The sequence below is a fragment of the Lepus europaeus genome, chromosome 8 (genome assembly GCF_033115175.1).
Source record: "Lepus europaeus isolate LE1 chromosome 8, mLepTim1.pri, whole genome shotgun sequence".
NCBI classification, from domain to species: Eukaryota; Metazoa; Chordata; class Mammalia; order Lagomorpha; family Leporidae; genus Lepus; species Lepus europaeus.
In genome coordinates this window covers 120,084,102-120,100,285 of record NC_084834.1, presented here as the reverse complement: position 1 = coordinate 120,100,285, position 16,184 = coordinate 120,084,102, and the positions used below count along the sequence as shown (strand labels likewise).

The 16,184-nt window shown below is 42.2% G+C and overlaps 1 protein-coding gene across 1 annotated transcript in view; it reads left to right on the top strand.

Annotated features, from left to right (window-relative positions):
- SRP72 (signal recognition particle 72) overlaps positions 1-16,184 on the top strand; it is a 31,456-nt gene that overhangs the window by 7,866 nt on the left and 7,406 nt on the right. Inside the window, exons 4-14 of the mRNA XM_062198795.1 lie at positions 1,015-1,158; positions 1,240-1,351; positions 4,114-4,145; positions 6,395-6,519; positions 6,614-6,671; positions 9,284-9,415; positions 10,532-10,660; positions 11,696-11,768; positions 13,456-13,520; positions 14,938-15,033; positions 15,954-16,057. Coding sequence (XP_062054779.1) covers positions 1,015-1,158; positions 1,240-1,351; positions 4,114-4,145; positions 6,395-6,519; positions 6,614-6,671; positions 9,284-9,415; positions 10,532-10,660; positions 11,696-11,768; positions 13,456-13,520; positions 14,938-15,033; positions 15,954-16,057 — 1,070 coding nt within the window. The remainder of the gene's footprint in view (positions 1-1,014; positions 1,159-1,239; positions 1,352-4,113; positions 4,146-6,394; positions 6,520-6,613; positions 6,672-9,283; positions 9,416-10,531; positions 10,661-11,695; positions 11,769-13,455; positions 13,521-14,937; positions 15,034-15,953; positions 16,058-16,184) is intronic.

Below are 16,184 nucleotides of genomic sequence, written 5' to 3'. Positions count from 1 at the left end.
GGTTCTAGTCCCGGTCGGGGCACCGATCCTGTCCCGGTTGCCCCTCTTCCAGGCCAGCTCTCTGCTGTGGCTAGGGAGTGCAGTGGAGGATGGCCCAAGTCCTTGGGTCCTGCACCCCATGGGAGACCAGGAGAAGCACCTGGCTCCTGCCATCGGATCAGCGCGGTGCGCCGGCCGCAGCGCGCTACCGCGGCGGCCATTGGAGGGTGAACCAACGGCAAAAGGAAGACCTTTCTCTCTGTCTCTCTCTCTCTCACTGTCCACTCTGCCTGTCAAAAAAAATAAATAAATAAAAATAAATAAATAAATAAATAAAAAAACAATATAGATGAGCTTATGAAATATTTGGGCAAGTTCATGGATTATAGTTCTGTGAAGAACTCCTAAGGTAAACTGGGTAAGTTTCGGGTGAATTCCAGCATTGGGATTGATGAAGGGACCCAGTCTCTGTCGGGCTTAGTGGACTCATTAACCCGGATTAGCTGTTGTTCCTGTCCTTGGTGAAAACTTGAATAAAATAGGCAGGAATTATATTGTGTACGTGTACAACAGCTGGTTTCTGAAAAAGAAAAGTAAATTATATATAGTGAACTAGGTAGTATGAAGTGCTTATTACCATTTTATTTTGTTTCTGTTTACTGGGGCTGAGCTTTAATGATTTTTGGTTGTAGAAAATTTTTTTCATTGTAATACAGATACAGGTAATTGGGTTCATTTCTTTAGAAAGGTTTCTTTTCATAAGCCACTCAGGCACCTGACTGACTTCAAGAAGGAAAGTGAAGAAAATTATTTTTCTAAACTCTTCAAATCTGCAATATGTGAGGACTCATTGCGAGTCCTTTTTAAAAATATTAGCACACCAAAGTAATTAAAAACTATAAAAGATAAATGGTGGTTACGTATGTTATGCTGAATTGGTCTTTCTCCTTACTGGTTCTGAAAACGGTGTGAATGGTGCTGCGCACGTGACGCTGTATTTGTCTCCCTTGATTGCTCACTTGCTCTTTGTCTTAGTTGTATCGCCTGGAACGCTATGATGAGTGCCTAACTGTGTACAGAGATCTTGTCCGAAACTCCCAGGACGACTATGACGAGGAGAGGAAGACAAACCTTTCAGCAGTTGTTGCAGCTCAAAGCAACTGGGAAAAGGTGGTTCCGGTGAGCGTCCTTGTGTGCCCCTGGGTAGCCATGAAGGAGTATCTGTGTCTGGTGTTTGACTGGTCTCTTGCTCCCTGACAGGAGAACCTGGGCCTCCAGGAAGGCACACATGAACTGTGCTACAATGCTGCGTGTGCACTGATAGGCCAGGGCCACCTGAACCAGGCAATGAAAATCCTGCAGAAAGCTGAAGGTTGGCATTGATTCAAATTATCTGTCAGTGTACCATGCATGCGACTTGGCAGAGTATCTTCAAAAATCACATTGAGTTTTGTGAAATTATCAAGTGGGAGTTGTTGATGAAACCTGGGAAATTCTCAAAGTTCAGCTAGCCTTTCTCTTTTTAACTATCTCCTATATTTCTGTCTAATCCTTAAGCCAGTCCACTCATCCATTCAGGCACACTAGATATTAAAAAATTTCGAGACAAGTCAACTATGAATGTTAAATGCAAAGTATTAATGTCAAGCATTTACAATAGTACATAGCTTGTAGTGTGTGCATTCAGCAAGTATAGCTATGGTTGTTAAGCCAGCACCCAAGTAAGTACTAATATATGCCATATGTACCTCATTCATGTATTATTAGCACCCTTTGAGCACATTTTAATTCCATGTAATAAATTTACATGCTTTGATGCTTTTAATTAGGAAAAAAAATTGTTAAAATACTCTTGTCTGGTGTGAACTCCTGAAACATTTACATGTTTCTTCTGCAAACATTTTCTCTTTTTTTTTTTTTTTTTTTTTAAGACTTATTTGTTATTTATTTGAAAGGAAGAGTTACAGAGAGGCAGAGGCTGAGAGAGGTCTTCCATCCACTGGTTCGCTTCCCAACTGGCCGCAACGGCCGGAGCTGCGCTGATCAGAAGCCAGGAGCCTATAGCTTTTTCTGGGTCTCCCATGTGGGGCAGGGGCCTGAGCACTTGAGCCATCTTCCACTGCTTTCCCAGGCTATAGCAGAGAGCTGGATTGGAAGTGGAGCACCAGGACTTGAACTTGTGCCAATATGGGATACTGGCACTGCAGGCGGTGGCCCAGACATTTTCTCTTGTAAGCTGTAAAAGGGATGCCATAGGGACTGCAATGAGTGACAGGAAGGAAGGTGCAACAGGGCCTGTTTTACTGTTAGATGTTGGAGTTAAAATGAAAGCAGTGGATAGAGCATGACGAGAGGAGGAGCTGTGTAAGAGCTGTAGCTGCTTGGCCGTTCCCAAATGTGGACAGTGGTATAGGAAAAGGACAGGCTCTGCAGTGGGCAGTTCGATGCTGTGTAGCGGATTTTCAAGTTTGATACCCTTTGATCCAGGAATGCCATTTCCAGAAAAATATTTTTTTGATGAATTAAGACAGTTTTCATTTTATCATTAGGAATTTTTTTTTTTTTACAGGCAGAGTGGACAGTGAGAGAGAGAGACAGAGAGAAAGGTCTTCCTTTGCCGTTGGTTCACCCTCCAATGGCCACCATGGCTGGTGCACTGCGGCCTGCGCACCGCGCCAATCCAATGGCAGGAGCCAGGTGCTTCTCCTGGTCTCCCATGGGGTGCAGGGCCCAAGCACTTGGGCCATCCTCCACTGCACTCCCTGGCCACAGCAGAGAGCTGGCCTGGAAGAGGGGTAACTGGGACAGAATCCGGCGCCCTGACCGGGACTAGAACCCGGTGTGCCAGCGCTGCAAGGCAGAGGGATTAGCCTGTTGAGCTGCAGCACCGGCCCATTATGAATGTTAATTGAAGGGATGCCTGTAAGGACAAAAATGTGGGAGCAGCATTAATTTCGATACTGTTAAAGAATTGGTTGCTTTACTATAATAATAAAGTAGATTACCATGCAGTCATTAAAATCAATAATGTAAAAAAAAATCTATATTGTAATGAAGATGTTCACAGTATATTAGTAGGGGATGAGCAGTTTCAAAAGAGTATTTAGAATATACCACTTTCATTTCAAAAAGCAGCTCTCCATTTATTTTTTTTTTTATTTTATTTTTTTTACTTTTGACAGGCAGAGTGGACAGTGAGAGAGAGAGACAGAGAGAAAGGTCTTCCTTTTGCCGTTGGTTCACCCTCCAATAGGCTGCCGTGGTAGGCGCACTGCGCTGATCCGATGGCAGGAGCCAGGTGCTTCTCCTGGTCTCCCATGGGGTGCAGAGCCCAAGCACTTGGACCATCCTCCACTGCACTCCCTGGCCACAGCAGAGAGCTGGCCTGGAAGAGGGGCAACCGGGACAGGATCGGTGCCCCGACCGGGACTAGAACCCGGTGTGCCGGCGCCGCAAGGCAGAGGATTAGCCTGTTGAGCCGCGGCGCCGGCCCATCCATTTATATTTTTAAAAATAAACTGAAATGTGGCCGGTGCCGCGGCTCACTAGGCTAATCCTCCGCCTTGCGGCTCCGGCACACCGGGTTCTAGTCCCGGTCAGGGCGCCGGATTCTGTCCCAGTTACCCCTCTTCCAGGCCAGCTCTCTGCTGTGGCCAGGGAGTGCAGTGGAGGATGGCCCAAGTGCTTGGGCCCTGCACCCCATGGGAGACCAGGAGAAGCACCTGGCTCCTGCCATTGGATTGGCGCGGTGCGCAGGCCGCAGTGCACCAGCCATGGTGGCCATTGGAGGGTGAACCAACGGCAAAGGAAGACCTTTCTCTCTGTCTCTCTCTCACTGTCCACTCTGCCTGTAAAAAAAAAAAAAACCTGAAATGCCAGCATTCTTTCCCTGGAGGTAGGATTATCGTCTTTATTTTTGTGCTCTCCGTAATTGACTTTTAGCAGTCAGCATTTATTACTTTTATTTGTTTTAAATGCCCTTTGCAGTAGTATTTTTGATGCTAATATAAATTTCACATGGGCTTATTTTAAGATTTAGAAGTATTCTGCTTAAGAGTTTAGTTCTTTTTGTAATGGTAAAAGAAATGGCAGTTACCCAGCAATACTAATGGTAAAACAATTTTCTCCCTGTAGATCTGTGCCGCCATTCATTTTCAGAAGACTCAGTAAGTATTCCATTGTTACTAAACCCAAACTTAAAAAAAAAATACTTGGATTTTATTTGAAAGTATAGACAGATCTTCTGTCTGTTGGTTCATCCCCAGATACCAGCAACACCTAGAGCTGGGCAAGGCTTGGGCGAGGACCACAGTCTGGGTCTCCTGTGTGGGTGGCTGACTCCTGGGGTGCACGTGAGCAGAAAGCTATTAGAGGGAGAGCTGGGTCTTGAACCCAGGTGCTCTTATAGGGCTGCAGGCATCCCAAGCGTTGTCTTAACTACTGTGCCAGATGCCCAATCCTATTTTGTTTTTCAAAATGCTGTACTGTATCTTAAAGTCAGTTGAGTTCTTATAGATCTTAACTTTCTTACTAATTTCTTACTATTCCTTGACTTAAACCTAGACAGTAAAAAACCAGCATGCAGGGGCTGGTGTTGTGGCAGAGCAGGTTAAGCTGCCGCTTGGCAACGCCAGCATCCCACACCAAGGTGGCAGTGTAAGTCCTGGCTGCTCTGCTGCTGCTTCTGTTTATTTGTTTGAAAGGCAGAATAATTGCAGAGAGGAGAGACAGAGAGAGAGATCTCCATCCACTGACTGATTCTCCAAATGACCACAACATCTGGAACTGGGCCAGTCAGGAGCCAGGAGCTTCTTCCGGTCTCCCATGAGGGCGCAAAGCCCAAGCACCTGGACCATCTTCTGGTGCTTTCCCAGAAAATTAGCAAGGAGCTGGATTGGAAGTGGAATAGCCAGGACTTGAACTGGCACTCATATGGGATGCCAGTGCTGCAGGCCGTTGCTTAACCCAGTACACCACAGTGCTGGTGTCCTGTTTAGCTTCTCATCCAGCTTCCTGTTAACCTGCCTGGGAAGGAAGCAGAAGAGAAAAATCTTTTAAAATTAACAAACAAACAAAAAAACCCAGAGCCTCATAGCCATTAACATTAAGTGTAAGTGAGCATCAGTCAGCCTTCCAGAAGGAACGGAGAATGTACATCCATCTGGAGTAGGTAAGAGAGCTGTACTGTAGTTACAGAATTTGTTTGCTTAAGTCTTTTTTTAAGATTTATTGAGAGGCAGAGTTACATTCCCTGGTTCATTCCCTAAATGGCTGCAAAAGCCAGAGCTGGAACTCCATCTGCATCTCCCCTGTCGTGGCAGGGGCCTTCCTCCACTGTTCACTGTGGTACATGAGCAGAAAGCTGCGTCACAAAGCTGAGCAGCCAGGACTTGGACCAGCGCTCATAGAGGATACCAGCAACACAGGCAGTGACTTAACCTGCTGCACCACCACCCTGGCTGCGAATTTTTAAAATCTTTAGGTTAGAGTTATGGTAGGATTAAAATAGAAAGATCTTTAAAATTATTCTTAGGGGAAAATTATGTTTCCAGATTTTTTTTTTTTTTTTTTTAATTTTGACAGACAAAACTCCCACCCATTGGTTTACTCACCAAATGCTCATAATGGAAGCCGGGAACTGGAAACTCAATCCAGAGCTGCCATATGGGTGGCAGAGACACAGCGGCTGGAACCATCATGTCTGGCTCCCACGGTGCACATGTACAGGAAGCTGGAGCCACGGCGGCTTAATTGCTGCACCAAATGTCTACGCTTGCTTTTTTTTTTTTTTAAGATCTTTGTAAGGTAGAGTAGGTGATAGAGGAGAAGAGAGAGAGAGGTCAGTTGATTGATCTTCTAAGTACTGGTTCACTCTCCAAATTGCCACAAGAACCAAGTCTGGGCCAGGCTGAAGCCAGGAGCCAAGAACTCCATCCAGGCCTCCCACGTGGGTGGCAGGGCCCAAGCACTTGGGCCATCTTCTGCTTCCTTGCCTGGTGCGTTAACAGGAGCTGGATGGGAAGTTGATTTGATCGGAAGCCAGGATTTGACCCAGCACCGTGATGTGGTGCCGGCATTCCAAGTGGCAACTCAGCCTGCTGCACCACAGTGCCAGCCCTGTGTGCTGGATCTCTTCATACTATTTTTTTCATTCTTATGTATTAGAAGATAATGATCAATAAATGGTATTCCTGAGTTTGTTGCCGTGTTCTTCCAAGACATTTTTGTCATTTTCACTTAAACTGCTCTCTTATGGTGCGATTCCTCAATTTCAAAGAGGTGACTCCGTGGGAAAATTTCTGCAATTAGCTTTCTTCCTCAGGGTTGTACATCTTTTGGATGTTTGGATCACTGGACAGATGGGTGCATCAATTTGAAACATTTACAGCAGAAAGATATTTCTTCTTCCACTTAGGATGTGACTGAGGAAGACCCAGAGGCAGAACTGGCCATCATTCATGGTCAGATGGCCTACATTCTGCAGCTTCAAGGTCGTACAGAGGAGGCTTTGCAACTGTACAATCAGATAATAAAACTAAAGTAAGTGCATTACGGAGATGAAGTGACTCTTCGAGGGTGGTGAGGTTTCTCACAAATGTTTTCTTTGCTTTTGACTGTTGCTTCTTCTTCTCAGGCCAACAGATGTGGGATTACTCGCTGTGATTGCAAATAACATCATTACCATTAACAAGGTATGGCACGTCCATGTCTTTGCTACATGTCCAGTCACACTGCAAGCAGCTTACCCCAGCTGTGTTCTCAGATAAATGTTCCTTTTTTCCATGACAGAAAAAGGACAGTTGTAGTAAAGTCACACTGGAGAGTATTACTCAACTCTCATAATAATGATAATTCCGTAAATAACATCTAAGTAATAACTTACTCCAGACCTTAAAATCATCCCTTTCTCCCAGTTTATCGTCATTTGGAGAATTCTCTGTTAGAGATACACACTGTTTGGACTTAAACTTTAGGTGTATGTATATTTTATGTAATTTTTTCAGCTATTGAACTGATTGTGTGATTTTTTTTATCTTTTTTTTTTTTTTTTTTTTTTTTTGAGGGCAGGTGCTGTCTCCTTCCTCTCCCCCACCCTTTGTGAAACATTACAAGTGTGTGCAGGGGAGGGAGCCTCAAAAAGTTCATGGAGAATGGGACTAGAAGAAATGGGTACTTTGTGTACACTTTTGGAAGCCTCCACACATAGGTGGTCCTAACGTAGGGTGCCATACCAATCAAGTTAACCAGCATTTGGAACATTGCTGTAGTGGAACAGCATTTCAAGTTCAGATTTGAAATCCAAGTTGAGAGAAAATAAGGAAGTCTGATATTTGATTTCTCTTAAAGCCATGTGATTTTTCAAGTGCCAGCTTATTTCAGTCTCAGTAATCTTAGTAGGCGGTTGTCCTTGTCTCCAGTTTGTCGGAGTATGATAATCTCACACTAAAGGGAGTTGAGTAATTTGTATAGGATCATAGTAAGAGGTAGAACTTGGATTCAGGTTCAAGTTCCTGACTCCAAAGTTTCCCCTTCTACTCTTCCTGGTATCTCCTGCTGAAATGCTGAAAGTCCCTATATGCACAATAATTGCATTAAAGGAGGTAATAATTGTGGATTGTGCAGGCCATTAACATGGTTTTAGGTTTTCAAACCTGGGTGCTGACATTTGAATCTTGGCAGGAGTGTATACATACACACCTGTTTGTATTTACGAATGTGGGAATGCTTATTAGGACAGATTGTTTTTGTGAGACATAAAAGAGGAGTCTTAAAAAGTCTGTAGAAAATACATATGAAAAACTGCATGGATTTTGAGGGTTTTTGGCACTAAAATAAAATTTTAAGAATTCCACTTTCTGTGAACTTTTTGAGGTACCCTCATAATTGTGAATAGGAAAGTATGTGAAATACCTAATGTCGTTTAAAAAAGATTTGAGAGGCAGAGTTGCAGAGAGATAGAGAGGTCTTCCATCTGCTGGTTCACTCTCCAAATGGCTGCAGTGGCTGGAGTTGGGTCAATCACGAGCCTGGAGCTTCTTCCCGGTCTCCCCCTCAGGTACAGGGGCCCAAGGACCATCTTCCACTGCTTTCTCAGGCTATAGCAGAGAGCTGGATTGGAAGTGGATCAGCCAGACTCGAACCAGCACCCACATGGGATGCTGGCACTGCAGGCTGTGGCTTTACCTGCTACACCACAGCGTTGGCCCCAAGTGTGTGGCTTTCAGCAGGACCCTCTTTAGGCAGTAGCACTGTATTTGGCCCACACAGAAATTTCAGAAATTCACCTTTGCTGGGTCTTAGTCCACCCGTACAAGGATGGACTGGGTCCGAGGAAAGGTAAGTGCACCGCTCGCCCGTTCCCCAGCCTCCCGATCCTGGAGACAATCAGACGCAGCAGGGAGCCAAGTCTAGTAGCAAGAACTCATTTACTTCGTGCGAAACAGAACCTTTTATAGCACAAAACTGCAGAGTCATTGGGGCAGGGCTAAGGACCAACCAATCACTTAAAAAATCACCTTACGGGGCGATTTCTATAGGACTAGCCCTATGTCTATACACTTGTTACTAGTTTTGTTACCTCCCCTGATGTTGCATAGCCAATTAGTTTTAGTGGTAAACAACTTTGGATTCTGCCCACCTTACTTCCTTTGGGCACCATCTTTGAATTCATGTAACTAATGTAATTCATATAACTAATTTCCCCACACACCTTCTTTGTTCTTCTGCCTAGTTGAGAAGACCCTTAGGAAGGGAAAAACAGTAGATATGTTAAATGAGTATTTTGTGCTAAACATGGATCAAAAGCAGCATGAATATATTATTGAAGTTTGTTTAGTGGTGTGCTCACATAGTGACTCTTAAAAGGAGGAATGAATTACTTTTACTTGTCATCTAAATAGTAAAGGGCATAGCTTGTAGAAATCGCAAAGTTAGGTTTCTTTCTAGTCCTGAGACCCTGTAAGATTTATGCCATTTTTTCTTCAAAAGGCTTCAAACAAAAATCTTATTCATTGCCCCTTCAAAACAGCTGAATTGGTAAGCCTGTTCATAGCTACAAGTAGAAAGCCTGCTTATTGTTAGACTTGAATTTTAGAGATCCTGTTCACTTTTATGAAATAAGAATTCAAGACAAATTTATATGCATCTTAGTATTAATAGCTAAGCACCCAACTAGGTAGACATCTTCAAGCCCACTTGTTGTATTTATGTAAAATTACTAACTGGAAGAGGAATGAGGCCCTAGAATGTTAATAGAATTGAAGCCTTAGATTCTGTTAATGGTGGATGAACTTTTCTTTATCAGGACCAAAATGTCTTTGACTCCAAGAAGAAGGTGAAATTAACCAATGCAGAAGGTGTAGAGTTTAAGCTTTCCAAGAAACAACTGCAAGCTATAGAATTTAACAAAGCCTTACTTGCTATGTACACAAACCAGGTGGGTAATAGACCTGTGGTTTCCTGACTAATCCTTTTGTCATATGGCATGAGAATAATAGGTATATTAGTGCAATCTGTTAATATTTTTATGTATATTTTGTCTTAAACCCATGCAAATGTCTTTTTTTCCTTTTCTAAAGTGTCATATATCATACTTGTTAATTTTGTTTCCTAAACAAATTATTTTCCCAATTCTTGGTAAAGATGCAGGGTTGATGGCATTTAGGATTAAAAAAACAATATTTACATGTTTAAATGAGATAACTTTCTCATTACCTTATGTCTAGTCTTTCTGAATTAAATGGTGATGGTGTCACCAAAAATGCCAGTCATGATCATAGATTTAAGAGCCACCTTTCATTATGGTTGTGTAAAATCACAGGTTGTAAATGTTGAGGTCAGTTCTAACATGCATTCTAATTAAATTCTGATTTCATACTCTTTCTATAACAAGTTTTATTGGGAGAGTGAGAGATAATGTTTTTTTTTAAGATTTATTTATTTGAAAGGCAGAGTTAAAGAGGTCTTCCATCTGCTGGTTCGCTCCCCAAATGGCCACAATAGCTGGGGCTGGACCAGGCTGAAGCTGGGAGCCAGGAGCTTTTGGCTCTCCCACATGGATGCAGGTGCCCAAGTACTTGGGTCACCTTCCACTGTTTTCCCAAGTGCATTAGCAGAAAGTTGGATCAGAAGTGGAGCAGCCGGGACCTTGAATCAGCACCCATGTGGGATGCCAGCACTGTGGCTTAACTGCACAGTGCCGGCCCTGAGATAATGTTTTTACTGTTTAGAATTGTGTCAGGTTACTCCTAATACTTGACCAAGACACACCTAAGCACTTTGTTTTAGAAGCAAATGTTTACACTGGATGTGTTTTGCCTTTTTATTACTTAAGCACCTTTAAGCACCAAGCAAATAGTTAACACTTGACCTTTACTGAAGACTTTAAGAAATCAAATCAAAAGAATAGATACTATAAATCAATTCTTGTGCCTCAGGCAGGTCTTCGTTTACTGTTTTATTTGAACTGATTTTCCCATCCCTCTCTTTTTGATCATGTAGTGTTTGTTTTCATTAACTAGCTCATTTCTGTTGGGGGGAAACCATCTTCCAGGCAGAACAGTGCCGCAAAATATCTGCCAGTTTGCAGTCGCAGAGCCCTGAGCACCTCCTGCCAGTGCTAATCCAAGCTGCCCAGCTCTGCCGCGAAAAGCAGCATGCAAAAGCAATAGAGCTGCTTCAGGTAAACGGATTACTTGAATTTTTAATGAAAAGTCAGATAGCTGCTGCCTTGTTTTTGGTGCACTATAATGACCTACAGGCTTGTAAATTTGATGTCAAACTAAAACGTAACGTACCATGAGACAAATGCCGGTGTCACTTAATTCTTGGGTTACAGCTTATATGTAAATTTACACCATATACAAATTTGTCACAGACCCTGAAGAATGCTTTTTCACTTGGAGATCCGTTTAACGTGAGTTAGGAGTTTGTTTTATGCTTACATGACAAGAAGCTGCTTAATTCCCTTTCCAATAATGTAATCTCCAGTGAGTCCTGTTCCAAACCCTTAAAAAATTACGAGGATGCTAACTTAGCTTTTATCAATCCAAACCAGTTACAGTATTATATTTTTGAAGTTCCTGAGAAGCCTATGTTGAAAAGTTGGACGGAGTAAAATTAGGACCTTCGTGGCAGGCAGAGTTGTCTAGTAGGGAGCATCAGTAAGGCGTCACCATTTCTTTTTTCAAGAAAAAGAAAAAAAAGTGTGCAGTGATTTTTTTTTTTTTCTCTGATTAACAAAATTATTCGAGAGAGAAACAGAACTCCCATTTGCTGGCTCACTGCCCAGATACCCTTCAGGCCAAAGCCAGGAGCCAAGAACCAAACTGCTTGGGCCATCCCTGCTGCCTCCCAGTCGTCTCCATTCTCCGTGCTGGGAGCAGAGCCTGACACAAAGCCAGCACTCCAGTGTGGGATGTGGTGTCCTAGCCAGCGTCTCAACTGCTGGGCCAAACGCCTGCCCTTGCGTGGTGATCTTTGTCAGTGTTCTGTTAACGACGTCTAGGAAGCTCAACGTCACTGTAGTCATTTCAGAGCATACTTAAAAGCTGAGTGGGCATCGAGTACAATTTTTCCCAAGTTAAAATTTTGACCAGAAACCAAAAGTTTAGAACTTTAACAGCTGGTTTTAAACTTTTGTATGGGTTAGATAATAGTAATTTCTAGTTGTATATATTAAATGTGATTTTTTTTCCCCCAACTAAAACAATTTTAGGAATTCTCAGATCAACATCCAGAAAATGCAGCTGAAATTAAGTTGACCATGGCACAGCTGAAAATTTCCCAAGGTATTAAAAATAATAATTATTTCCATCATTAAAATATGTAATGGATCCATGGGGCTGGAATGATTCTGAAGTTAATGAGCTATCTAATTTTAGACATTATGCATAATGGTAAAGCATTAGTGTTTAAAACATGAAGCTAGATTGTGTAATGTCCAACAGATTGAGTAATGAACTAGTTGACCCTTTTCTTATGTTAATTCCTAAATTGTTAGAATGATTTTCAGTCCGTGCTTTGACAGTCGAAACAAAGGGCTCCATCATTCCAAAAAGCCATAGTTACCCAGATTTACTGAGTATGTAATATTCGCTTGAAATAAGAAAAAGGTTACTTTGCTATTTTTTAAAAGGATTTATTTATTTGAAAGGTACAGTTACAGAGAGAGAAAGGGAAAGACAGAGAGGTATCTTCACCTGCTGGTTCATTCCTGAAATGACCGCAACAGCCAGGGTAGGGCCAGACCAAAACCAAGAGATAAGAATGTCATCTGGGTCTCCCACGTGGGTAGCAGAGTCCTAAATACTTGGACCATCTTCCACTGCTTTCCCAGGCACATTAATAGGAAACTGGATCAGAAGTGGAACAGCCAGGACTCCACCTGGCACTCTGATATGGGATGGCAGCATTGCTGTGTCCCTTTGTGATTTTGAATGTACCTTGAAAAGTTATCTGGAGGTATATTGTCCAATATTGTAGCCACTAGCCATTTGTAACTATTGTAAGTTTAAATTAAGATGAAGCAAAATTTAAAATTCACTTCCTCAGTTTCACTAGCTACAGTGCAGAAGCTGAGGCTAGTGGCTGCCATATTGGGTAGCACCAGTGTCAGCTCCCCTTGTCATAGAAAGTTGTGTCACACAGCTCTGGTATGGAACATTCAAGTTTGGTGGAAGTGATATTCAGTCAAAATTTTAGATGTTATGCCAACTGAAATGAGAATTTCATGGGGAGGAGGGGGAGGAAGGATATTGGAAATTTGGGGGAAAAGTCTGTTTAGCGGGCGGTAATGAAGACAGTGTTCAGAAACCTGCTGAGCTCCGGCTAACCGCATTCTCACATTTCTTTACCCTCCTCCCTGTCTGTTTCCTTCTTCTACCAGCTCTTTCTTTTGCTTGCCCCCCTTTATCTTCTTACCATACCTGATTTTTAGTTTATTTTTGCATGGATTATTTATCTTTCTGAAATTATTGAGAGAGAGTCTGTCATGGTTTTTTGTTTATTTTGCCTTTAAAGACTGACAGGTTTAAATTGTTGAGGTTTGCGGTGAGTGGGAAAATCAGAATTTCAACACCATGACTTTTCTGTTGCACTGATGTCCACAATTAACATTTTTCAAGGCCTTTAGGGAAGGAGCCCACACCTTAATGTTCCAGTCTAACGGTAAAGAAATGGAACTCGATAGACTGGACGTTTGGAGACTTCGTCTCTGGTAACAGCTCTGCCAGTAACTTCCTTTGTGAGTGTAAGCGAGGTGTATCATTTCCTTAGAACTCATTTTCCTACTCTGTGGAGTAACTAAGTGAGGTGCCCTGTGCCCACGTCCCCAGAGCTTGTGTATTTAGAGATGTGACAACTCAGGGCTGCTGTCCTGAGGAAAAGCAGTGGGCAAAAGTAAAATGTTGTGGTTATTTTTCCCCCTGTAATATACTTTCTTCAATGTGATACTGATTTTGTTTTTAATCTCTTAAGGTAATATTTCCAAAGCATGTCTAATATTGAGAAGCATAGAGAAGTTAAAGCATAAACCAGGCATGGTGAGTTTATAAATAAAGTACTACAAGACTAAAAAAGTAGTAGAGTTGATTGTCTCTATGTATGATGTTTCTCTGTATTTTAATTTCTGCTTATATCCCAATAGAGTCAGAAGGATAGCAATGTCGTTTCATGCAATGCTCAGCTGTGGGCTGGTTTGCAGTTTATTATTGCCCAGTCAGAGCGCCAGGCACTATTTAATATTTAGGCCATATCATTGAAGGTCAGCCTCACATAACTTCAGACCTGTCTAGGGAATTGCTGAACCCAAACTGTGTTTGTCATGTTGTCATTGTGATTTCTTTGAGTTAAACACTTTAGTAAAAGCAGCCTACTGTTTAGTGAAGTATTAAAGTTTAGATTACTAATACAGCCATGAAAGCATGTGTCTACCATCATTGTGTAGTGGGATTTCCATCTGGAGCGGGAACTGTTTGCTTCATGTTTGTGTCCTCAAACACTGTGTGTGTGTGTTTGACACTCAGTAAATGTGCAGCAGTGTTATGGTGATGCCTTCTCTTGAAGACTCGTATCATGCTGCAATTATTTGATGTCACTATCAAATCCACCACATGGCTGCAAATAAAACGTTTGTAATATTTAACATCTGAACTTCTGTCATGTTTCAAGGAATTTATCCATTTCATGCAGGTTATTGAATTTATTAGCTTGAAAGTTTGTGGTATTCCTTTGGTATTCAGATGTGTCAGGCACTGTTTAGGTCTAATGTTATCACTAAATACCAACCTCAAATAATCTCAGACCTGTGTGGGGAATTTCTTAACCTAAATTGATATCCTTTTGATATCTGTAGACCTCTCTCATTGCTGATAGTTATTTGTGTCTGTTTGTTTTCTGATCAGTCTATCCAGAAGTTTATTAGTTTACTGATTTTTCTTAAAGATCCAGCTTTTTCTTTGTTTCCTTTCTATCCTCATCTCCTACTGCTCCTCTTCCTCCTTTAGCCCCCTCCTCCAGCCCCATGAGACATACGTCCCTCCTTGCTTGTCCCCTAGGCAAGCTCTGAACTGGCTTTATGTAGCTCAAGTCACATGTGACTCCTCACAGGCGGTCAGCTATACTAGCATTTACTCACGGACCACACACCTCAGTGTTGAGCAATGTCTTGCTGTGTAGAGGTTTCTACCTGCTTGTTTTCACCTTCTGTGCTTGTCAGACTGGGGACTAGCACTGCTGAAGAGAAACAGTGTATTTTTAGGTAACTACATTCCTATTTGTCAAACACTGTTCGTAATCTATCTAGGAATAAAGCTACATTCTGTAAAGAGTTTTCTGATGAACTTGGTGCTGGCAGAAAGCCCAGAAATCTTCATTTGCTGTTTCATGTTTTTCATTTTCTAAAAGTGTATTCTGGGAATGAAGGAAGAGTTTTACTTATTTATACCTTTGGCTGGGTAGGTGTCTGCGTTAGTGACCATGTACAGCCATGAGGAAGACATTGATAGTGCCATCGAGGTCTTCACCCAAGCTATCCAGTGGTATCAGAACCAGCAGGTAAGCAAACGGAGTGAGGCATCATGAGCACAGTTGTCAGTACCAGGCACAAATAAGTGTACTTGAAATGATGGCTACAAATTGGAGGGGGGGGGGGGGCACGACTCATTTGTGCTTTTCCTGTGTGTATAATCTCAAGAAATAAGAATGAGTGATACAAATTGAGCATCCCTAACCCAAATATCCAGAATCTGAGACTTTCCAAGCACCAACAAGATACTCATAAAGTTTTGAAGTTTGAAGCATTTTGTTTTTGGATTAAGGATGCTCAACTAGTGAAGTCTAGGCAAATATTCCAAATTTCAAAAGACTCCCAAATCTGAACCATATCTGGTCCCAAACATTTTAGGTAAGAGGTATTTAACCTGTAGTATGTGGTTGCATGTAAGGGAGCTCATCTTAAGTGACTGCAGAGCCAAAAAGTAGTAGTGACAGTTGCAAGAGTAGCACATGAAATCATTGCTTACGTGTCTCCGTCTAACAGGAGCATCTTGCCTTTCCCACCGTGGGGCTCTCAGCCACAACACGCAGCTTACTCATAAACATACACAACACGAGCAGCATTTGTGCTGTTATCACTGATGGTAGGAGAGGGGCATCAGTGACCAGGAACTGTCGCGGTGTTTGAGAACGGCAGCGGTGTGTCTTTAAGATTTGGTTGTCAGGGTAAGCTGCTAGTTGTTGGCAGCCTTAATAGAACTGGGATGTGTTGCAGATTCATAAATTGGTGGTTACTTGTACTAATTTGTCTACCTCCCTCCCTGTATATATGTGAAGGATATTGTTGTTTCAGACATTCACTAAAATTTTAGATGAGGAATTTAATGGACTGATACATTTTGAAGGTCTAATAAATATAACGTCATTGACTTGCAGACAATGACCTTAAAACTTTTTTTTTCTTTTTATTGAAACTGTAGCCTAAATCTCCTGCTCATTTGTCCTTGATAAGAGAAGCTGCAAACTTCAAACTCAAATACGGGCGGAAGAAGGAGGCAATTAGTGACCTAGAACAGCTCTGGAAGTAAGCACAGGGAGGTGGAGATGTGGATGTCCACGTGTCATTGCTGTGATTTGATATGAGGAAGTTATTTTACTTGTGTCTGTTCCTTTTCCAGTTTTTTAAACTGTTCAGTAACGTTCTTGTTTCT